The sequence below is a fragment of the Hypanus sabinus genome, chromosome 27 (assembly GCF_030144855.1).
Source record: "Hypanus sabinus isolate sHypSab1 chromosome 27, sHypSab1.hap1, whole genome shotgun sequence".
Classification (NCBI taxonomy): Eukaryota; Metazoa; Chordata; class Chondrichthyes; order Myliobatiformes; family Dasyatidae; genus Hypanus; species Hypanus sabinus.
This window is the reverse complement of record NC_082732.1, coordinates 38,585,493-38,610,423: the sequence shown is the minus strand read 5'-3', so window position 1 is coordinate 38,610,423 and position 24,931 is coordinate 38,585,493. Positions and strand designations below refer to the sequence as shown.

At 38.4% G+C, this 24,931-nt stretch overlaps 1 protein-coding gene across 4 annotated transcripts in view; it reads left to right on the top strand.

The window, feature by feature from the left end:
* Positions 1-24,931, top strand: part of clstn1 (calsyntenin 1) — a 75,549-nt gene that overhangs the window by 31,370 nt on the left and 19,248 nt on the right. For 2 of the 4 annotated variants that reach the window (XM_059952266.1, XM_059952268.1), the window contains exons 2-9: positions 5,152-5,274; positions 9,717-9,746; positions 13,611-13,806; positions 16,680-16,888; positions 20,314-20,463; positions 21,410-21,595; positions 21,774-22,031; positions 24,452-24,573. In XM_059952266.1, the coding sequence (XP_059808249.1) occupies positions 5,152-5,274; positions 9,717-9,746; positions 13,611-13,806; positions 16,680-16,888; positions 20,314-20,463; positions 21,410-21,595; positions 21,774-22,031; positions 24,452-24,573 (1,274 nt within the window). The remainder of the gene's footprint in view (positions 1-5,151; positions 5,275-9,716; positions 9,747-13,610; positions 13,807-16,679; positions 16,889-20,313; positions 20,464-21,409; positions 21,596-21,773; positions 22,032-24,451; positions 24,574-24,931) is intronic. The other 2 variants (XM_059952267.1, XM_059952269.1) reach the window with 1 other exon arrangement.

Genomic DNA, 24,931 nt, shown 5'->3' with positions numbered 1-24,931 from the left:
TGGCGGGTGTCAGGCATTGGCAGTTGTGATGTATATTAATAGTGATAAAAAGCACGTTGTAGCGGTGTAGCGCTACACGCAGCGCTAAAATAAAGACTGCAGTCAAAGGTAACTTTATTCGAACTAAACAGCCTTGCTTTAAAGCCTCCCTCAACCCGTCCCCGTGGGCGCGGATGCTCCAAAAGACACGTACTCACAAACCCCCGTAGGCTATCTCCCTTAGTCGGAACGGTGGCTAATTGTGAGCCGGTTCGGATGTGCCAGGAAACGGTGTCTCCGCAAAGTTTTCATATTGTACAAGATCACCATAATCTTCAAATTTCGAATTACATTTCAAAAGCTAACAAACCACGGGGAGCCGCATCACAGAGATCAAAGAGCCGCATGTGGCTCTGGAGCCGCAGGTTGCCGACCTCTGTCTTAGACCAATGTGAATGTTCGAAGCTACCTTCCCCAGTATTGTCATGGACAGGCCTTACATTATCATTCATCTTCCAGCCACAGACTTTTCAAAGAGAGTTTATTCTGAGCTCTGTTACAGAAAGCTACTACCTGGTGAAAAGTGTGTGCTCAAAGCCTCCTGTTAAATACAAAGACTTCAGCAAATTTCTGGCCCAATATGGATCATGCAAAATGTTATTTAAAAAACTCCCATGACCATGAATTGGAAGCCTTTTTTGGGTGATAGAGTGGAGCACCTCACAGGCTGCCAACTGGTACGCCAAACCTGCCCCAACTGTAGAAGAGTCTGCAGATCTCACATTGATGTCTTGGAACCCAAAGATCAGTGGAAGTAAATACTCCTCGATCTTGAGGAGCTGCTTCAAAACAACATTGCAAAGAGTTCAGTAATTCTGATACAGAATATTTGTTATGGAACTTTGCTATTCTACTGTAGCATGTTTTGAGTTTTAGACTAACACCCTTAGCCGTTATCACTTTGGAGCAGCTAAGGATGTCATTTTGAATAAATCTTTTAAGTAATTCTCACGCACTGGATGTGTTGCTGATCTGCAAAGCTTGAGAAAGTTTTTAACGAGAGCACCAGACATACTTCATATAGGAGATTTTTTAAAAAGCTTTTTTTTCTCCTGTTTTTCTAGGAACTGGTAAGGTCCTAGAAAGTTTTGCAATGTAAGTGTAGAAGTCATATTTCCCATTTTGTACACCTCCAAGAACATGACACGAGTATGGATCTGAAAGCTGGCAAAGTATGAAATCTCAGTTTATAGTTTATTACGTTTACTAAATCACAGTTACAGTCCTCTATCTTTCTCTTTCATTGGTTTGATATTCACAGTACAATGTGCCATGGTTTTTAGTTTTGACAAAATTATACTGTACAAGAAAGGTACTTTAGTTTCCCCTAAATCTGTCCAATTAATTTGAGCTACAAATTTTGATTAGTTTTCAGTTTTAAATTAAAGCAAGTCTTTACACTGTAAATTCAAGGAAGCTCCAGTGTATTTTTTTCTGATGAGTAGTTTACTAAATTTCCAAATTATTTCTGTGATGTAGTCTGCTATTAAGTAGGTAAGTGGGGCAGGCCCCTTTAATATAGGATAGATTCACATAATGAATAACAGATTCATATAGTTACATTCTGTCAATCATTTGGACTTATCAGCTGTGTGGAGAGGGGGAGTCTGCTACATGGGAACCAGCTTACTCTCTATATCATACTGCCCAGCTTGTGTATCACATAGACAGCTGGGACGCATCCATGGTTGATCCCAACCAGTGGAGGGCCTCTCTAGTTACCACGGGTTTGAGTGATACAGTGGAAGAAAAGAAAATAACTAAAGATTATAGAAGTTATAAAGAAAAACAAACTGCTGGAAACAAGGTGAAGATGCACCTTAATTATCAACATGTAACAACGCTGACTGGCTGATCACTTTGTGTCATATCCTTGTTTGGAGTCACTCCTGCAGAAGGAATATCTGGTTCTATTAAACCACCATTCTGTTCCCATTTACCTTTTGCCTCGTTGGAATGAGCTTAAGTAACGCCATCATCTGAGCAAATTGCTTCCATCAGGACTATCAACTTCTAATTTAAGGCTACTTATTATGTCGGTATCAGAACTGGCCATTTCTGCCTGTTATCATTTTAGCTGTTACTTAAGATAAAGTTCAAGTTCATTGTCATCTGACTACATATACAGAACCAAATGAAACAACATTCCTTCAGACCACATGAATCCACAAAACATCTCACAGCACAGAAACCAAAAAATAATACTCTATAAGTTAATAAAATATAATTAAATATTTTGTGTGGTAATGCGCAGCACAAGTAAATAGACAGTAATCAGGTTGCTCTCCTAATGACAAGACCTTGGTGGCAAGGTATTCATTAGTCTCACAGCCTGAGGAAAGAAGCTGTTGCCAAGTCTGGTAGTCCCAGTCTTGATGCTTCGGTACTTCCTTGATGGTAGTGGGTCACAGATATTGTGGGATGGTTGAGGGGGATTCTCAGCAATGCTTTGGGCCCTTTGTCTGCCATGTTTCCAGTGAATGTAACAAATGGGAGGGGTGGGGGAAGACCACAGTGATCTTCTTGTCCATTTTTACTGTCCTCAATAAGGTTTTGCCTTGCAGTTTCCATTATCACACAATGATGTAGCCAGAGAGGACACTCAGTGATGCTTCTGTAGAAAGTTGTTGGAATGGGACAGGGAGCCACAAAGTACAGACACTGCTATGCCGTCTTGACTAGCAAACTGGTATTAAGAGTTCAGGTTCGGTCATCCATTATGTGCCTATCAAGGAACTTTGTGCTCTTCACTCTCCACAGCAGAAACATTGATGTGTAATGGAGAGTGGTAGACCTGTACTTACTGAAGTCCTTTTTATACTATCCTTTTTGTACTATCGGACTTGCTAGGCCTGTCTTATTTTCAATGCATTATACAGATCAAATCAGCTGAATTTGCATGTAACTTCTCTCCTTAACCTTTCAGAGAGAATTCTCCATTGTTCTACCTATCCCTTCCCTCACCTAATCTTTTCTGCTAGTCTAAACTGATTTGCTTTCCTTTATTTTCATTTTCGAAAGGGTTGCAGATGAAACTTATGAAACAACAAATTGAGTCACAAGAGATTGGTCTTCACAAGGTATTGGTCAGATCTTGGCTGGATTACTGTGTATCGCCAGTGGGAAAGTGAAGAGGATGCAGAGGAAATTCACTAGGATTTTACCTATGATGTTCTTCAGTTATGTGGAGACTGGCGAGGGTAGCTTTGTTCTTTATCTAGTGGAGGAGGTTATAATGGGACATTATCGAGGTATAAGAGATTTAAAAGGGTTATAGATAGAGTAAATTACAGGAATTGTTTACCCTTAATTAGGCATAGATTTTGGGGAAGGGAGAAATTGTTTAAATGAATAGAAAGCAGAGTTGATATAGATTGGTAGTAGGGGGTATCACAGATATCTATGCTTCGGCCTCAGTTGTTCACAGTCTATAACCAATGATTTGTCTGAGCAGACCAAATGTCATATTTTCCAAGTTTGCTTATGATATGAATCTAGATGGTGTTGCAAGTATGGAGGAAGATGTAAAGAGACTTCAAAGGGTTATGGGTAAATTGAGTGGGCAAGACGTGCAAGTCGAATAGAATGTAGGAAATGTCCATTTTTGTTGCGAATCATAGAAAAGTTGTGAACTTCTTAAATCGTGAGAGATGGGATAATCCTGATGCTCAAAAGACCCATCTATACTTGTATGCAAGTTGCTGAAGTCCAGCATTTAAGTGATTACGAGGACAAATGATATCTTAGCTTCTATTTGATTGTGTTTGTCTTGGAGTAAGAAAGACTCATTGCAAGTGTATAAGGCTTTGGGAACTGTGTGGATTACTGTATAGAGTACTGCATCCTGTATAACTACTAACATTCCCAGAACAAAGGGATCAGGGAATACAGGTCCATAATTCATTGAAAGTGGTGTCACAGGCAGATGGTGTCGTAAAGAACTCAATTGAATAGGTAGAACTTTATTCCCTACAACATAGAAGCTTGAAGGGAAATTTGATATATGTATATAAGACTGAGAGGTAGAGATGAGGTAAATGCAAGCAGGCTTTTTCTACTGAGTTTAGGTTAAGGGTGAAAGGTGAAATGTTTAAGGGGAACATGAGGGGAAACACCTTCACTCAGGGCGTTGAAAGTGTGGAGCAAGCTGCCAGCACAAATGGTGGATGTGATTTTGATTTCTATGTTAATGCAAGTTTGAATAGTTACACAAATAGGAGGGGTATGGTCCAGGTGCAGTTTGATGGGACTAAGCAGTTTAAGTGGTTCAGCATGGTCTGGATGTTTTGGACAGAAAACCCGTTTCTGTGCTGTAGTTTTCCTTGACTCTAATATTCCAGTGATAGCAGGCTTATTCTACAAGGAGAGATTGAAAAAGCTAAGAGATTTGGTATTCTGTGATTGCCTCATTTTTAGATTGTAGCATTTTTCTGTCTCTTCTCTTTAAAATGTGAGGTCACATTGCTACCGTCTACTTGAACAATTCCAGAATCTATAAACATTGGAATACAATAAGTATATCCAATATCTCTAAAATGCCTTCTTTCAAAGCACTTGAATAAGATTGTCATCTTTCTAAAACTATCAGTTTTCAATCTTGGTATTTTTCCTAGATTTCACTCCATTGTAAGGTAATCCCATTGATATTTGCATTGTTTGATTTATTCATGCCTGTAATTCCATCTCTAATGCTGCTGGTTTAACTGCATACTTTTTAATTATAGTCTTGTGTAGATTATTGCATTCCATGTGCATGAAATCCAGTCAATTAGATGCTGAGCTTTGGTTCCAAATTCTTCCTCGTCCTATCCAGTTGGGATATGACCAGATTAGTAGACTGTACATGATAGCATTCTTGGATGAAATGTGACTCAGTACTACAGTTTTCTTCAGACTAGTATTGTGACTGAATATATAAGAAGGAAGTTTGCATTAAGAAAGCCGCACAATTATGGAGCTTGTATCAATAATGCAAAGTGTAAGATGCGTGGATATCATTTTGAAGCTGCAAATTTGGAATTTCATTCTAAAATTAATCTATCAGATTTATATTTTTCATGGTATTAAAACAAATTATTTGTAGTTAACCATTGATGATGTTTATTTCTGCAGTAAACAAGCACAAGCCTTGGATAGAAACCACTTATCATGGTATTGTAACAGAGAATGATGTCACAGTCCTGCTGGATCCTCCACTGATTGCCTTGGATAAAGATGCACCTCTGCGTTATGCAGGTATGTAAATTCATTCTCATGACTAAATGTTATGTTCTGCATTTGAATGTATTGTAAATCTGTAGACTTGTATATTGTTTGAAACACACATCAAAGAATGCTTGTGAACTTGATTTAGAAATATTAATCTTTTGCATCAGGGATTTGTGCTGCCATCAATAGACATCTTTTTGTTAACTTTGTCACATAACTGGCCTTTTAGTAAAATTGTATTCCATTTAAAGTGGCTTTATTGAACTTAAAAACTGGCAGTGCTGCGCTGTTGAAGCTTAAACGATGGAATACTAAACCAAGGGCTCACCTTGTTTGTCCTCGAGTCTTATGGGCTCTTCCAGTAGCCAACAACAGAGACCTCATATGTACCGGCGTCAAGATGCAGTACTTCAGCTGCTCTTTTACTTCGGCTGTTGCAATAATACTGGGGTATTAGAGGTTATTTGATGAATTGAATTTGAGAAGATCAGCAGGGCCTTTTAGTTCTGAGCATTAATGGTCTGCTGTTTGAGGACTTTGGACACTACTTGCATATGCTCAAAAGATATATTAATATTTTCATGAATTTGCACAAGAAAATAAGTAGGTTTTTATTGCAAGCAATTTATTGGTACTTAGTTTTCTAATTTTCTAAACAGAACCCAGTTCATAATAAACATTAGCATTTGTGCTTTCATTTGTACAGTTTTCAAAGTCTTCTGTGATTAAGATAAATATTCACCTGAGCAGCCCTTAAATAATTAAGACCTTCAATCTGTCTCTCCCTGCAAATGATGTCTTATTGTTTTACACCACTCTGGTGTCAAGTTTTATAAAATTTGTCAATTTGAAAATGTTGGCGCCTTCTATTTTATTCTAGAAGATATTTATCCAGCTTGTAACAATCAGGATTACACAAAGTAATTGAAGTTTACTTTTGATAATTGATAAAGTGAGCAGTACAGCAATTAATTTTGATATTCTTTTTCTGCATTTCAATCAATTTGCATGTATTGCATGTTGTGTTCAGTCCTTGCCTTCTCCCCATGTGGCTGAAGCCAGAAACTAAAGCAAAACTAACTCTACGTTGGGCCACTTCCATGGACACTGTGGTGAATTTACACCACAGCAGTGTGGACATTCTTTCCATTTTACTGCTCAGAACAGCTGGATGGTTATATTTAAACACAAAACCTTTTAAATTAATTGGAACAAAACATCGTCTAATTTTAAAAAACAACTTGATCCACTTATATGTATCTAATAGTTTAGTGAAATTAGAGGCCCAGAGCACTCTTCATTGGTAAAGTATTTTCTTAAAAGCAAAATATCCAGGTGCCACAACCTTAACCACAAAGGTGCAGCTTGGCAATTTTAACTGTTGTTTTCTTTTAAAAGCTTCAAAGGTTATCCATATTGGTGTGAGTTCTGGCTTATCTGTAACTGAATTCCAAATAATTTCTCCATAACTTGCAGTTGTTACCCATAGCTCATGATTCAGGACGGTTTGGAGACCTTTGCTAAACATTAGAATTTGCAAACAAAGACTACTGTGTGAAATTTGCACTGTCGAGCATTCTAGTTGCATTAGCATCTTTCATATCCATTGCTTGGCAATCCATGATTTTTGTCTGAGTCGATCCAGCGGTTTGCATTGTAATCCAGCCAGCAATTTTACACGACACATTTAAGGTAATCTTCCATTGAGATTTGTTCAGTTTTTGCCAAATGAATTAGTGAGTTTGGTACATTGAGTACCAGATGGTGTGAATATGACAGCAGTTGTCCAGAAGGTCTTTTGATCCTCAACAGGATTTTGAATGGCCCTCAATCCAATTAGTGCAAATTAGACCTGATGATCTGTCGTGTTAGAAGAAACATTCTTTATATGTTTTGGTTAATTCAAACTTATTAGTTGAAGGATTTATTTTTGATTGTCACAATATTCTATTGTAAATTTTGATTACTTAGCTCTCCCTTAATATACCTGAGAGGCAGTGTTGCTTAAATCCACTGGCTGTCCACATTAATGAACTTGGGGATTGTTCAACTGTTTTGAAATCATTCTCCAGACTGATTTCCTTATCTGGGTTTCACTAATCATTTTTTCAGTCATCCTCTTGGCATCTGTAAGCATTTCACATTATAAGCTCTCAGTTGCGCATAAATCACTTGATATGCCATTTTACCATGCAAGGGCTTGCTGCTGATTTCTGCATAATCATCTCCAGTTTTTGTGTATTACTTTGTTTCCTCTTCTGCCACTCTCTCCAGGGGTTATCTACCAATATTTATGGCCTATTTATTAGTTAATTTCTTCTCCTAAATCTGGTCCCTTAGTCACTACAATGTTGTTGCTAATCTGCCATCCAGGATTTGTCTAAGTGGGCACATGTTTTTATTTTGCACCAGATGCTTAACTAGCTTTCCTATGGTAGATCTTTAGCCTTCATGTTTTCAAAGTTTTTCATCCTGTCTGTAGGGAATAACCTTTGTTTTCCCTTCCTCTGACCATTTGTCCTCTTAAAGCTATTGCTTTTAAGCATCTTGATTTTGTACTCTTTATTCTGAAAATGCTGTTAATATCCTTTTGCATTTATCAGCCTTCCCTCCACTTATTTCTGCACAGGGTGGTGAGGAAAGAATTAGCCATGATACTTTTAGAAATAAAATTTTGAGAATAAACAATATATAATCAGATAAGAGTAAAATTGTAGATGGGTAAGATTACCCTAATGCTCTAAGCATGAAAATATTTAATCTCATTTTAAATCTTGCCCCAGCTAAAAAGCTACCTGATGGATTATAGCAATGTAAGCATGAATCTACTATTGCAGTGTAACCAGAGTAGGAGGATGATTTAGTCAGATTCTGAGCAGTGGGTAGAGATGGAATTGGTGTCATCCCAAGAGGTGTTTCAAATTTGGTTGGGAAATGCTCAGATCCTCATCTCAAGCATTGCAATAAACAGGTCTGCTAGGTCTGTCCAATCCTTCCTTTTTCTTATTGCCTGAAAATAGAACAGTACAGCATAGGAACAGGTCCTTCAGCCCACAATGTTGTGCCACACCAGTTAAGTTAGAAATCAAATGGCCAACTAAACTAATCTCTTCTGCCTGCACAATGTCCATTTCCTTCTATTTTCCTTGCAGGCATGTGCCTTTCTAAATGTCTCCGAAAAGTCCCTAATGCATCTACCTCTACCATGACCCCAGATTCCAAGCAGTGCATTACAGGTACCTACCACTGTATTTTTTTTAAATTGCCCCTCTCATCTTATCTCCTGTCAGTACCCCCCCCCCCCCACGCCTTAAATACTTGCCCTCTGGTACTAAACAATTCATAGACATTTCAATCCTAGGAAGAAGATACTGTCTAGGCCTCTAATAATCTTAAACTCCTCAGATCTCCCCTCAGCCTCCAGAGAAAACAACCCAAGCTGCAGTGATTTTAAAAGCTTGTTCTTCCCCAGAATAAAACTTGCTTTGTAACTTCAACTTTATGATTAATGACTTTAACGAAGATTATAAATAAGATGAGGTAAAATTTTAAAAGAAAGCTGTTGTAAACTATTTTAATAATTCAAAAGTTGTTGATGTCTCCCATTAAATGTATGTCTAGTGTTACAGGAATTAGTTGCAAAATGTGACTCTGTATCTGTCACATTATCTTGCTTTAGTACCTAATAGTTGTTGGTTGATAGAAATGATTGGATTATTTTGAAAGGAAAGAGCAAGGCTTTAAATAGATGTTATTGATGTAATGTTTAATTATGTACATGATGTCTTTAGCAATGTCACTTGGATCTGGTATAAAAATGAAATCCCAAGGTCGAAGTTGGCTATGAAATATTTCACTGTTACCTAATGGAATATTTCATGGTTAGTTTACAGTGAAATATTTCATAAATATAAATCACAAAAATATCTTCAACTAATAGGATTGTAGTTAAAGGATCAGCAGTATTCCATTCTAAATGTTAACTGAATTTTATTTTATACAGGTAAGATTCAGTAATCTGTTGGATTATTATGCACCAGGAGCTATTTATGTGGTAGCACTCTGAATAATTTTGATCAACTTTCAAAATGGTGCATTTAAGTATCAAGTTACTTTCATGCTGAAAAAATAAATGATGCAGAAATTATATAATTCTGCAATGCATTGCTTTTGACTTGAATCATGATAGATAATTTATTTTTATATAACCTGTTTTTAAAGGGAACCTGGAACTGTGAAGGTTAGTATGTTTATAATGAGCTATGTTGTGCCAAGAATTTTCTTTAATCTCTTTGGACTAAATCCCACTGTTGGTTTGTCAAAGATCCTAAAAAGTTATACATGCATGAAAGAAAAATCTGTTTAAGTTGCTTTGTGTTTGCAATGATCCCTTTTACTTGTTCCTGTCTTCACCCTTTTGCTTTCTTACTCGATGACTGACCTCTGTTTATCTTTTCTTCCCCTTATAGAGAGGTATGAGGTGACATTCACCAAAGAAGGTGATACCTGGGTTCTTTCTTTCATTCTTCATGAACAGTTGTATTAACCCACTAACTCCGGTCATAAAATGGGGAATCAGCACTTAAAACAGCAAATCCTGTCATCCATATTATTCCCCATTGTTATCCAGGCTTATCTGAAAAATTACTGGATGTAAAGTTTAACATGAGTTCATTAGAAATATCAGTTAATTTGACATTTCACATTTCATATTTCGAGTTTGCATTCAGCCCAAACTCTTCTGATGTAGGTTAAAAAAATGAATTTTCTTCCTGACTTTGTATAGTTATTGCCTGAGGCTAACCTGATAATACAAATCCAGTTCTATATAAGCCTTGGGTTTTAGTGTCTAGATTTTAGTCCTGGTACCTTATCAAAATTAGAATATCTTGTTTGTTGTGTCTCATAGTAAATTCAAATTTAAACAACAAAATGCTTGACTGGAAATAAGTTGATAACTGAGTGCAGATATAGATGGTGAGCTGTCCTTGATGGAGAGAAAAGTAGCCTGGAAAGGGCTTGTGGGGCATGTATAGTGGTTAGACTTTACTTTGTTGGGAGAGAATCGGGATAAGCAAAGGGTTAGACTTCAAGAAGACAAGGTCATTTGTGCTTGTGTGGGAGGAAGTACATTGGCTGGATATCTGTGAGTCAGAATCAGTTGTGTTAGAGGAATGGTAACAGTGGTGAGTTGGTGTGCATGTGGCTGGATGGAAAGTGCAAACTTAATGAAGCAGGCACCTGCTTGATCTAGTGTCCAGCAAAGTTTGACCATATCGCTCAGATGGGATTCCATTGTCAGATGCCTCTTGATTGGATTCTAGGTGTCAAGTGCAACACCTACACTATTGATAATGAAAATCTCATGCATCAGCTACATGAGAATCACAAACAAAAATGGCAAACTGTGGGACTTGCATGATCCTTCATTTCGTCTCTCCCCCCATTTCCATTATTGAATATTGATTTAGAATTGCATGACAAATATGAACATGGTGCTTATTGATGTAATTTATGAGCCACTAGTTCTTTCCATTGCAGGGTTATTTGATATGCTATCCTTTCTCTTAATTATATGCAGAAATTAATTACTTTGAGCATGTTCACTTTCTAGGCAGTGACAAAGGAAAGCAAAACGGGCAGGAGTAGACTATTGGGCCTTTTAAGCCTATCTTGCCATTTAATATGGTCATGGCTGGTATCTGCTGCCCTCAACTCCTCTTTGCTTTTCCTCCATACTCTTCAATCTATCAAATATTCATCCACCTCAACTTTAAATAGTTGCAATGATTTAACTTTCACTGCATGCTAAGCCAGAAAATTCCAGAGATCCACCATCCTCCGGTAATTTCTATGACTGTCCCTTTGGAGTTTATTCTGTCAAGCCTCCTTATAGTCTTGTATGCTTGACTAAGATCACCTCTCATTTTTCTAAACTCCAAAGAATAGCTATTTAATGTCCTGGCAGGATAATTCTTTGACTTGAAGGACAATCGTCTCATTCAAGGTAGTCTGGTGGTCTGCCTCCAATATTATTACATTTAGAGGGAATCAAAACAGTATGCAGTATTCCATCAATCCAAAACCCACTGCAAATTAACAAAGCATCCTGAATTTTAAATTCCAAAACCCTTGTAGTGAGGTCAAAATGCCGCCTGCAGCCTTAGCTACTTGTTCCATCTGCCTGTTAGCACTTTATTGATTGGTGCACAAGAACACCTAGATCTCTCTGTGCTTCCCTCTCAGTCTCCAGATAATCTGCACTGCCCTTTTTGCATGATCATGTGATTGATTATCCTGGAGTGGCATGTTATGCAAGTATCATCTTGATTTAGCTGGTTTTAAATTTCATTTCTGGTTTCATGCTGTACAAGTATTTAAACATTATTTTTGTACTAGCCTTTTGCTGTACAGAAGTGTGAATGGTTAGAAATGCTGTATATAGATTGCCCCTAAAGAAATAAACTTTTATACCTTTTCCATTCCCACCAAATGCTACCTTAGCAAAGATTCTGCATTAATTCAAAGGCAGTGCATGCTGCGATCCTGAGCATTCTCTGCTCTGCTAATGCCAGTGGAAAAGCTCTTCATACATTCATTTACTCTATGCATAAATTACATCCTGCAATTGCCACCTTACTTACCCTCAGAAATTCATTATTAAACACTTTATGATGGGGCATTGCTGTTGGCAGGAGGATCTAATCGCAACATGACAGATTGCACACAAACATCTAATGGAAATAAAGGAAAACAAACTTCAAATTGCATCTGTGCCCTCTGGTTCATTTATCCTTCCCTGTCACTTCACTTTCCCCCAGTGAATATGTTTGGTCTTGTTATCTCTGTTACAAGAAATCAACAGCTTAAATTTATCATATGTGTTTAACATAAGACTCCAATTGGTTTCTCTGAGGAACAATATTGAATGAAAATTGATGTCAAGCAATATGAAGGAGATACGGGGTGGATGATTAAAAGGGAAGAGGAGGGGGTTTAAGGAGAAAGTTCCATAGCTTTGGGTCTTTCAATCTGTGAGTACAAGCTCCTTTTGGAGGAGTGGATAAATCCAGGAAATGGCCAGAAGGCCTGTACTGGCAGATCTGTTAAGAATGATGAGATTAGAGAAGATTTTGGATGAAAGCATTCTCAAGTGAAGTCATTGAGTCGTCCAAAACATTCTAGTGTCTGCATTTACTCATCTAGAAGGTAACAGCTCTTAATAGTTGAAATAAGATGAAAAAATCAAAGCCTCATATCCCTGATTGCTGAAAATTTAGAGCTCTTGATTTCAGTGTGAAGTTCTTAGTCATTTGTATCATAATTTAACAGCCATTGGACAATTTACAGTAGATTATTCAATATAAATTCTTTATGAAGTTGAAATGAAAATCCTGCTTACTTGCCAAATGTTTCCAGTAGTTTTGTCCTTGGTGCCTAAAAGTTGTACTCTGGTATTTCTGATTAGCTGAATTTGTTGATGTGATATCCAGCCCTTCTGTGCTTCTCCTCCTCCCCCTTCCACCCCAAATTTTCCTTGTGTTAATACTGGACAGAGAAATTCTGACCTATCACAAGTATAGAATTTGTGGTCAAATATGTGGTCCAACATGCTGTTTAATATTTTAAATCTTCAGAAGAAATTTGAGTTTACGAATAATTTTGTTAATCCACAGAATTCACCTTAAATATACTTGATTTGAGTTCTCTAGTTGCCATCCACAGTTGTCAAAAGGACTGATCTGGTTAGAATCAATTCATGTAAGGTGTTAATTTTTTTTGAATAGGAAATCCAACTGATATTTCTAATGCTGAGTTGCCATCCAGTGATTTATCGTGATTCCTAATTGTAGACAGATACATTGCACAGGAAGACTTAAAACACAATTGTTTTTCAAAAGAAAATTGACAGAATTTGTGAAACTGTGCTGAACCTGTGTCAAATGCTTGTACATTTCCAGATTTTTAACTTGCACTTTAACTTTTTATCCTGGTCAGAATAGACAGCCCAGCTCTGCCCAGTAGCTTGGCATAGAAGATCCCAGCAGCCATGGCTGTATTTTACAAGTTATAGCTGTCATAAGTAATCCTGTGAAATGCCTGTCTCTTTCTCTCTCCTTTTATCTCTTTTTCCTGCATGAGTGGATGCATTGTAAACCAGTGGCTTGGAAGGCAGGCATATGCACCCATACTAAGTCCCAGAACTCACCCAAACAAGGCACAGGCTTTGCTTTCTCAACAGACCCTCACAATAAAAGCAAAACCCTTGGCTGCGAAGTTTGGACTGCTGTTGCACTTTAAACTTTATTGTTAAACTGTTGCATTATTGTTCAAGTTCTAACTTGCTATTTGTTAATCTCTAGGTGAGATCTGTGGATTTAGAATTCATGGGCAGAATGTTCCTTTTGAAGCTGTGATGGTTGATAAAACCACCGGTGAAGCTGTCTTGCGTTCGAAAGAAGTGATGGACTGTGAGCTGCAGAAAGAGTACACATTTACTATCCAGGCCTACGACTGTGGAGAGGGTCCAGATGGAGAAAATATGAAAAAATCCCATAAGTAAGTGTATACTGCAATGCAGGACAAAATTACTCTGACTTCTACTTTATTACACATGGTCACATGGATGTAATTGGGTGGCATGGGCTAGTTTATCCAGAAGTGCCTGTTACGGGCTGTATCTCTGCAAATAACATTGGAACAGAAGACATGGTATAACCAATGTAATGATGCATTTGCTAATTACTGCTCATAATGATCTAATATAGTATGTAATAAAAAGTGCATCTGCATAAGCTGAAGTTCTGGCCTTGACTGTGCATTCAGAACAGTTCAAAATAAATCACTTTTGTATCTGTATGGTGTCCAGCATTTAATGAAATTACAAGCGGATGTTTGGTCTGTTTTATTTTTTGCTGTCATGCACAAATCGAATGATTGAAGATGCATTCCATTGCAGGTCACCAGTTACATCAGAGCAGGCCTGTGCAATTACCAAGCGACATCTTAGATTATATTGTTATTAAAATGTCAGCTTAAAATCTAGAAAGTCAAATATTAGCAGTATTAGAAATCTAACTGACATGATTATTGTGTTAAGCAAATTGAATTACGTTTATTGTATGTTTGTCCTGTTCTATTTATTCTCAGATACTTTAAAGAAAATTACTTAAGATATATATGCTGTCAGCTTTTTGGCTTATTGTTTAACTCTTGACTGTTAAATTTTGCAATTAGTCAAGGGGAAACGATTGATTCCAATTAGGTTGCTTTTTGTATTTGAAAAGATAACTTCTCCCTCCACACATTTTGAGCAACTCACTGCTTGCTATCAGTAAGATGGGTTCCCATCCTGGGGTCCACGGATTAACGCTAGGGATCCATTGCATAAAAAAGGTTGGGGACGCATGCAGTAGAATTTCAATAACCAACATTTTAGTAAAATTCTAATTTCATTTCTCTGTGTACAGTACTGTGCAAAAAGTCTTATGCACATATATAGCTAGGGTGCTGTAATACTTTTATGTTTTGCCACTGTGCAAAAAACTCCCCACAAATTTCATGATGTGTGAGTGATAAACCTGATTCTGATTCTATTGTGGACTGAATGTGAAAGGAGCAGGGAGAGAGGAATCATGTTGGGAAAAAGGGAAAGGGAGAGTGGAGAGAGCAGAAGCACCAGAGAAGCATTCTGTAATGATCAGTAAACCAATTGTTTGGAATCAAACGACCTTGACTGGTGTCTGCACCCACAGCGCCCACCTGCTCCTGGCACTCCTTCTGCCACCTGTCCCACGCCCCTCCTGAGGCACCCCAACCTCCCCTTTTCCAACATGCTTTGCTCCTGTCAGATTTACAAACTCTGTCTGCTTCATGTTATGCAAAATTCTTAGGCACCCTAGTTATATATGTTCCTGAGACTTTTACCCAGTAGTGTACATAAGTCCTGATAGTCACTTGCCAAATTGCATCTCACCTAAGCAAGTATATATCAATGAAAGCTTATAATTACATTATTTATCGTAAATGTACCATGCCCCAGTGTGAACCACTCACTGTCTGTTAGGTGTCCACCTAATTATGTGATCCAGTGATTGGATATTGTTTTTGCAATTCCAAGGAGATAACTAAAAACACAGGTAATCAATTACAAGTCATTACACTTCCACTTCATTAAACAACAACTACAAAAAATTAATTGTTTGGGCATTTCAGGTAATGGAAAAAAGGTATAGATTTTGACGCATTCTCAATTTAGCCCATTTGTGTTCAGTCATTATTATCACATAAGTTGTCCAAATCAGTTCATTAGAAGTGCTTAAAAAAGGAAGAGAATGCATGTTGAATTTTATTGGAGATGTCTACAAGTATGAAGTATCAATTTTTGAAGATGTATACTACTGTGCACAAGCTTTGAATTTCACATGATGACTCCTGAGTTGTGAGTGATATCACCAGCCAACTAGTGAAATTATTCCATAAAGACAGACAACCCAAGTCATAATTCTCAAAATAATTGACATCATTTCGGCATGTCTGATAAATGAGTACGCAAGTGCCAGACAGAAACTGCCCCCATCCCCTCAAGAAAAAGTCGAGTCAGCGGCCTTTCATTTTTAAATGGCATATACAGTCGATTTGGGTTAATTGGGACATATCGGGCTGCCCCCAGTAAACTGGTTTCAAGGAAGTAGTTTTTTTTTAAGTTTAAAAAAAGACAAGCTACAGTTTGAGTAACAAATTAGAACATTTCATAAGCACCTACAGAACTATAAAACTATTAGTTCCTAATGGTGTTCTTTTGATTGTAAATGAACAAAATCAGCACAACGACCTATTGCAGATAATGGATTGCCTTAATACAATGCTTTTGATGATTGCATCCTCCAAATCTTAGTTGTAATTGTAGCATCAAGATGATTCTTTGTAGTTCCTAACATTTTGAAATTGTGAGATTGTTTTATTTTCACTCCCAAGAGTTTCTGGCATGCCTGGGCCTGAATGTTTGAAACCGTGGTGTGCAAAACAGTTCCAAATTGTCTTTCTGCTATTTAAAAACTGTTCACTCTAAGCACGGTGTGGTAAATGACTTTTCAGCAGTGGTCTTCTGACCCAAATAAACAGCATAGTGTCCCAAATAAATTAAGGGAATCCCAGCTATTTTCTCAATTTGCTTATTGTTCTTTAAGAGTTGTCCTAAATAAGCAGCTGCCCCGGTTAACTGATGGTCCATATCCAGGTAAACGTGGTATCCTGAGAGGGACTCCCAATTTAAAAGTAACCTTTTTGATAGAAATCAAATAATTTGTGCTGACAGGACAAGTGTTTATAAAAAGGAAAGAGTGCACTATATTCATCTTTTAAGTGATTCAGGTGCTGCCTCTCAGTTGATGGCCACTGCCATGTGACTGACCAGTGTTTCTGTTTTGTAGAGCCAATGTTCATATCCAGGTGAATGATGTAAATGAATACTCCCCAGTTTTCAAGGAAAAGTCCTACAAAGCTACAGTTGTTGAAGGAAAGAAATATGACAGCATTTTGAGAGTGGAAGCAATTGATGCAGACTGTTCACCTCAATATAGTCAAATTTGCAGTTATGAAATTGTTACTCCTGATGTGCCGTTCACTATTGATAAGGATGGTAAGTTGTAAGTCATGTAGGTATTAACTTAATTTCAAAAAGATACACAGCAAATTAAATTTCCATTACTGAACTGTTCTATAAAGCAAAAGTAAATGTTTCTTTTTCCAGTACAGATTTGCAATGTTAACAGGCTTCCTCACTGTCTCAGAAATGAAACCTGTATCGATTAAGTGACGGCCTGTACTTTCCACTGTGAATTGCTGGATGTTCAATGTAGCATGGGGATATAGTCAAATATGAACAGAAGGCCATTCTGCCATTCAAGCATGCACTGTCATTAAATAAAATCATGGCTAATTATTTATTTGAGATACTGCGCAGAATAGGTCCTTCCAGCCCACCAAGCCGCACCACCCAGCAATCCCCCGATTTAACCCTAGCCTAATCATGGGACAGTTTACAATGACCAATTAACCTACCAACTATATGTCTGTGGACTGCGGGAGGAAACTGAAGCTCCTGGAGGAAACCTGTGCAGGCACATGGAGAATGTAGAAGCTCCTTACAGGCAGTAGCCAGAATTGAGCCCAGGTCCTCATACTGTAAAGTGATGTGCTAACCACCATGCTACTGTGCCACCCTCTATATAAACGACCTGCTGTCAGTCCATACTTCTAAACCCCCCCCCCCCCCCTCCCCTCAACCATGCTCAATTTTTTGCAGTAGTGCAGCAGGCAGTTTTGCTGCTTCAACTTCAGTGGCTCAAATTAAGCCCTGACATCATCCTCTGAAAATTAATTCCTGAGACTACATGAATTTCCTCCCACATCCCAATGACATTCTAGTTAGTACTGCAAATTAACCTTGAAGTGGTTGAGTAACAGGAACTAATGGGCATGCGAGAGAACAGACTGGTTATTGGAAAATAAGCATGGAAGTTATAACAATGGAATTGCTCAAGGAGCTAGCATAGACTTCAGGCCAAATGGTTTTTAGAATTCTACTTATTACTTTTTTAATTATCTTTGGCTATTTTATCTCCCAAGGCTTTCTGTGAAAAAGAATTTCAGATGCACCAAGTGGGAAATAAAATTCTCCTCAGTTTTGTCCCAAATGTCTTGCTCTATAGCCTAAGTCTGTGGTCCCTTTCTTCCTTTACCCCCTTGCATTCAGCATTTCAAGCCCTGACCGAATTTTGTATATTCCATTGAGATCTATTCACCATTAACTCTGTTCTGTAGATGAGTTGTAAAATTGAAGTGGGATGTGGTTGGAGAGAATTAATAGTATGTAGTGAAAATAGAAATAATGTGGGATCACTGTAAATGGGTGGTTGATATTCCCTATGGACCCTGTGTGTCAAAAGGCATGTTTCCATACTGTATCTGTCGTTCCAAACTCGAACAGATATGGGCCTAAACCTAGTTTCTCAATGATTGTCCAGTGAATCTCTGCTGCACTCTCTATAGCAAGTAAATCCCTAAGTCTGAAGAGCAAAATTGCCTGAAATACCCAAGCATGGTCTTACATCTCCCACCCCTTTTTTGATTTCTCTGTCTCCATCTCTGGAGACAAACTGTCAACTGACATCTGTTATAAACCTACTGCTTCCCACAGTTATCCTGAATATATCTCTGCTACATCAGTTCCCAGGATGAGGCCTTCCTCTGATGTCCTCTTTCAAAGAACAGGGTTCCCCTTCCTCCACCACTGATGCTACTACCCTTGCCCACATCTCCATTTCCCAGCCATCTGCTGTCACCCACTGCCTTTAACAATGGTAGAGTTCCTCGTCTCCTTACCTACCACCGCATCAGCTTCTGTATCCAACACATCATCCTTCACAACTTCTGCACCCCAAAGGGACCCTACCACTAAGCATATATTTACCTTCCACCCCGGCTTCTGCAAGGATTGCTCCCTCTGCCTTCCCTTGTCTATTCGTCCCTCCCAACTAATCTCCCTCCAGGCACTTATCCCTGCAAGTTGCCCAAGTGCTACACCTGCCCATTCACCTCCTTCCTCACTTCCATTCAGGGCACTTCACCTGCAAATCTGCTGGGGTTGTGTATTTTGTCCAGTGTTTCCGATGTGGCCTCCTTCCATTCGTAAATTGGAGGATGGCTTCACTGATCACATCCGCTCCATGTGCCTAAAGAGGAAATTCCCAGTTGCCAAACATTTTAATTCTGATTCCTATTTCGATTCTGACATGTCAATCCATCGTCTCCTCTTTTGCCACACGAGGCCATCATCAGGTGAAGGAGCAACACCCTTTTATTTGGTCTGAGTTGCCTCCAAACTGACGGTAGGAAGATCCATTTCTCCTTCCAGTAAACTGTACCCCACCTCCCCCTTACCTCTTCTCATTTACCTGTCACTCTCTCCCCCCCCGGGTCCCCTCTTTCTACCCTTTCTCCTCTGGTCCACTCTTGTATAATTATAATAAAGCATCTTTTCTCTTATAGTCAAAGCAATTTGCATTGAAGGCCAACAAATCCAGCTTTTTTAAAAACTGATTTCAGGAACTGGTAAACAAGGACACTCAGTTCCTCCATAGGTTGTCTAATCTGCCTTTCTGCTGTTGAAGATTGAAAACTGTTACCTTGTATTTGATGCTCATTCAACTTGTCTGGATTAAGTTATATACTCATCAAAAATCTCAATCTGAAATCATTTTGTTCATCATCTGTAAACTTAATCACACCCAAATCATAGATGATATTTCCTTATCCAAATCATAGATGTTGTATTGTGATTCGCCCTAGCTCAGGCACTGATTCCCCCATTCCTCACCCCTTGCAATCCTGGAAAATACTTAGTTACTTTTGCTTTCTTTTTCCTGTATGTCAACAAGTTTCACTGCATTCATTCTTTAATATTATACACTATCACCTCTGGAACTTTAACAAAGGCATTCTGAAAACCCATATACAAGATATCCACTGGTTCTTTGTCATTGTTGTTCCTTTCCGTGCCTTATGGCGCATCGGGCAGCGACCTTGCTGTTTCTTTCACATTTGTGTTTTTTTGAGGCCGAGTTGCTAACCCGTTGCTAACCCAGCACAGATGGAAAACATGCAAGGAGATGGCCGACTTCAAACCTGGGACCACTCGCCTCGAAGTCTGGTACAGATGCCACTACACTGGCCAGGAATTCTTTGTCATAGTTTCTATCAATTCAATCTGTCACAAATCCAGGTTGGCTTTGTCCAATCCTTTCAATTTTTCCCCTAAGTATCTTGTTACTTATAAAATTATCCTGACAGATCTGTAATTTCCCCTTTCCTATTTTTTTCAAAGAAAGCCCAATGCATTTTTTTTTCCTTTTTCATAATCTAAGTTAATTCCATACCTTTTATTCAAATAAGCTTTTGCATTGAATATTCATTCATAAACTTATTTTCTAATTTCTTGATATAGAAGTGATAAGCAATATTTGTTTTGGGTTCTCTCTCTCATTAAGTTGGTGATTTTTGCAGGGTTTATTAAGAACACAGAGAAGGTGAACTATAGCAAAGATCGGCAGTATAAGCTTGCGGTCACTGCATATGATTGTGGGAAGAAACGTTCAACAGAAGATGTTCTTGTTAAGATCAACATTAAACCTACATGCAAGCCTGGCTGGCAAGGTAATGAGCAAGTTTACTTACCTATCACCTTCTCCTAGGTACCGCCCCCCCCCCCCCCGCCCTCTATTCCTATGGTCCACTCTACTCTCCTGTCCAATCAGTTCCCTTCCTCTCCAGCCCATTATCTTTTCAACCCACCTGGCTTCACCTATCACCTTCTTCCTCTTCCCTGTGTCTCTCCCCCCCCCCCCCACCTTTTTATTCTGGCATCTTTCCCCCCTTCCTTTCCAGTCTTGAGGAAGGGTCTTGGCCCAAAGCATCGACTGTTTATTCATTTCCATGGATGCTGCCTTGCCTGCTGAGTTCCTCCAGCATTTTGTCAGTGTTGCTTTGGATTTCCAGCAATTGCAGACTTGCATTTAGAATTATTACTTATTAATGTCATGTATACCTTGCGGGCAAAGCCACTATATCGTCCAAGCCTAATTGTAGCCAAGCTGAAAAGCCAATTGTCAATCATGGGCTGGACTGGTAAAGATTTCAGATATTTTTCCTTAAATGATATTTGCAAACCAGGTGGGAGTTTTTGCAGCTCACTGTTTGTTTTTGAGGATAACCATTTTAAATGACTTATTTATCTGGTTACTTGAAATTAACTTGTTCAGCTGCTGCATTTAAATTAACGGTCCAGAACTCCGGTTGTGAAATTTCTAACACTATATTGCTGCTGTTAAAAATATCACTCCATTTCTTAATACAAGTTTTACGCAAACCTATAAAGCATTGTTTATTGTGTGTTTACTGACTTTATATCTCAGATAATGTGGTTATGAATCAGAGGTAAAATATAGGTTCTTTGAATTGCATCAGTAAAACACAGTGCAGTAGCATATTTTTGTGGCATTGATCATACCAAATATTAAGAGTTAAAATATTTATTTTGTGGTATTGATAATGGCTTCTGACAAGATGATATTAAGGGTTGTTAATATTTTTGTGATTATAGGTTGGAGTAAAAGAATTGAATATGAACCCGGTACTGGAAGTTTGGCATTATTTCCAAGTATGCATTTGGAGACATGTGATGAACCTGTTACCTTCATTAAAACAACAATCGAGTTAGAAACAAACCACATTGGCAAAGGATGTGACAGGGACACCTATTCTGAAAAATCACTCCATAAACTATGTGGTAAGACTATTGACTATCAGTTTCGATTTTATTTTCCCACTATGTGTTTTTATTGCATGCATAATTATGATTTTAAAGAAATTGAACTTGTATTTACAGTATTTAATAACAGTTTTAATGTTTGTTTTAGCTCTGTCTCGTAATAATGCTCATGTCTAATGTTCTTATTTTATGGCAGGTGTTACTTCTGATACAGTTGATCTCCTACCCTCGCCAAGCAGCAGCACAAATTGGACAGTTGGTCTTCCTACGGACAATGGGCACGACAGTGATGAAGTCTTCGAATTCAATGGTACTCAAGCTGTGAAAATCCCAGATGGCGTTTTGACAACAAATCTGGAAGAAACATTTACTATCTCTGTGTGGATGCGGCATGGACCTGCTTCTGGTATTCAAGGGGGCAAGGAAACGATCCTTTGCAATTCTGACAAACGAGGTATGCACGAGTTCAAGTTGCCTTATTCATGTACCTCAAGACTTTCTTAGAAATCCATGCACGTGTCCAGCCTTCTGCTCGGTGTCTGTTTCTTATGGCTTTAAGTTGGGTTTTTGTAAACTGAAATCATATGAAATATTAACCCACATCAAAGGAATCGTATACAGTACTGTGCAAAGTTCTTAGACGTATATAGTTAGGGTGCCTGAGGCTTTTGCACAGTCCTGTAGTAATTTTTCTTATTGCTGTTACCAAAAAAAACCAAGTTTCATTACATATGTGAGTGATGATAAACCTGATTCTGCTCTGGTTTTCTATTGTGGACTGAGAGTGGGAAGGGTGCTGGAAGAGGGTAATCATGATTAGTAAAAGGGAGGGGAGGGAGCAGGAAGCACCAGAGAGACATTCTGTAATGATCAATAAACCAATTGTTTGGAATCGGATGACCTTGCTTGGTGTCTCAGGACTGGGTGTGTCTGCACCAGTGCTACCCAGCCCCTGGCACTCCTTCTCTGCCACCTGACACACACCCTCCCATGGTGTTCTATCATTGCCATTCCCAACATTGTTTTGCTCCCCCCAGATTTACAAACCTGCTCTCCATTCCATGTTGACAAGTACAGTGCAGGTAGTCCCCGAGTTACGAATGTCTGACTTATGGACAACTCATACTTACAAACCAAGGAAGGAGAACACTGTCTGCCATTTTAAGTCAGATCGCGATGCTGTCTGCCATTTTAAGTCATTGCTGTTGACACTATGTTGAATGTGTAACTTTGTATTTGGTTTAAATACAAAGACCCCCCCCCCCCCCAAAAAAAAATTCCAGTTGGCTGGTGGCGCAGTGAGATCAGCGCTGGGCTGGAGAATGGAGGTTCCCGAGTTCGATCCAGTTACAGACCGCTCCCGTGCCAGGTTGATGTCAATCCAGTGACTCCTGTACCATCTGTGCCGGGTTGATATCGAGGGGAAAACAGCAACTACAGCCATGATTAGAAAGCAATCTGAAAAGACGGTTAATTCTTGATTGGACACAACTAAAACATTCTGCCTCACCGCATCTCTTGCTAAATTAGAACATAGAACAGTACAGCATAGTACAGGCATTTCTACTGTTTAAACTAACCCTTCCCTCTCACATAGCCCTTCATTATCCTTTCATCCATACGCCTAGTTAAGAGTCTCTTGAATGTCTGTAATGTGATAGACCCTTTTTTACAAGTGGCATGTACCGTACTATATATGTAAGCAAGGGTGCCCAAGATTTTTGCATAGTACAGGCAGTCCTCAGGTTACGTACGAGCTCCGTTCCTGAGTCTGTCTTTAAGTCCGATTTGTACGTAAGTCCAGAACAAGTACATCCAGTATTATTTAGCGTCAGTTAGTCAAATGTTTGTCTTAATATATAAAGTGAGAATAATGGAGCATGTGAAAGGCTCTACCCCGATGAAAGCTACAATTATTACTAAGCAACGCAGTGGTTTAATTATTGGAATACATATGTTTCTTAAGTGTTTTATATGCATAGGAAGGTAAAATGTATGCTATATATAATCACTTGATCAAGGTAGTTGTATAATAATCAGACTTGTTTTTTTTTGAAATGGTATCCAAGGTAAAGAGGAGGATTGTCTAGGTTCACTTAGCAATTACTTTTAGAAAGATTTCTTCAGTCAATATAAGCAATTCAGATTGCATTAAGTGAACACTTGGCTTGAAGTGAACACAAGCCTGTTACTATGTTGCACTTATTTTAGAGAATTACTGATGATTTAATCAGCAACTCATTTGGCCTACTGTAATATGTGTCCACAAATTTAAATCATTATCTCAACCACTTAGTTAATTTATAGTTGGCTGCACTATGGATGGGGAAAATGAATGGCCAGGTTTCATCCTATTCATTGCTATCTAGTGACCCCTACTGAAAAATTCTGAGAACAGGAACATGCTCTGCAGTATCCTCCCAAGGTCAGACCAGGGTTTATACGTGACGTTCAATAAATTGTTGAACATTGTACATGACAATAAATTATTTACCTGCATCAGCAAGGTTGGCAATTAACTGTAGGCTGCCATTGAGGCTTGACAGAATTTCGTAACTGTTAATTGCATTTCATATAGCCTCAAGTTGGTCTTGTGGTCAGTGTCTTCATTCAAGGATTGTTCAGTTTATATTAAATGAGATGGCATGCATGAAAACTTTAACTGGGAACCCTTTCATCTCACACCAGTTACCAGTTAATCACTCTTTCTGACACTGCAAACAGTCATTTGAAGGATTATAGTGACAAGCTATTCTGTACCTAGTTTGAGGGGACAGTATGTACAAAATACTGATGAAGGGACCATTTTCTTTAAATAATTTTCTGAACTGCACTTAAAATTGATAAATTGTATATTGTTCATTTGAATCGTAGAAATGAATCGTCATCACTACTCCCTTTATGTGCACAACTGTCGCTTGGTTTTCCTCTTCCGTCAAAATCCTTCAGAGAATGAAAACTTCCGGCCTGCGGAATTCCATTGGAAAATTGACCAGGTTTGAAAGTCTTTATAAATGTGTTTATACCCGGTGAGAGTGACATAGTTAAATAGTTAAACGTATAGCACATGCACTTCAAATGTAGGAATTATTGGTTGTTTTCACAATGAAGCAGTTCTGTTCTTAAAACAGCTTATTTAAGAATCAATCTTAAAAGCTTTTTGTGTGTGCAATTTTTTTTTAAAAAAAGGCACTTTGCTGTTGCAATCTATTGGCTGTAGTTTGAATTTATAAAGGATGCCAGTGAGAGGTTAGATTAATCTAGCTACTCAGTTGCTTTAGTAATAGTGCAGTGAAAGATTGGCACTGGAATATGAACTCTGGGTTAGAATCCTTCTAATAAATGATTCCAAAT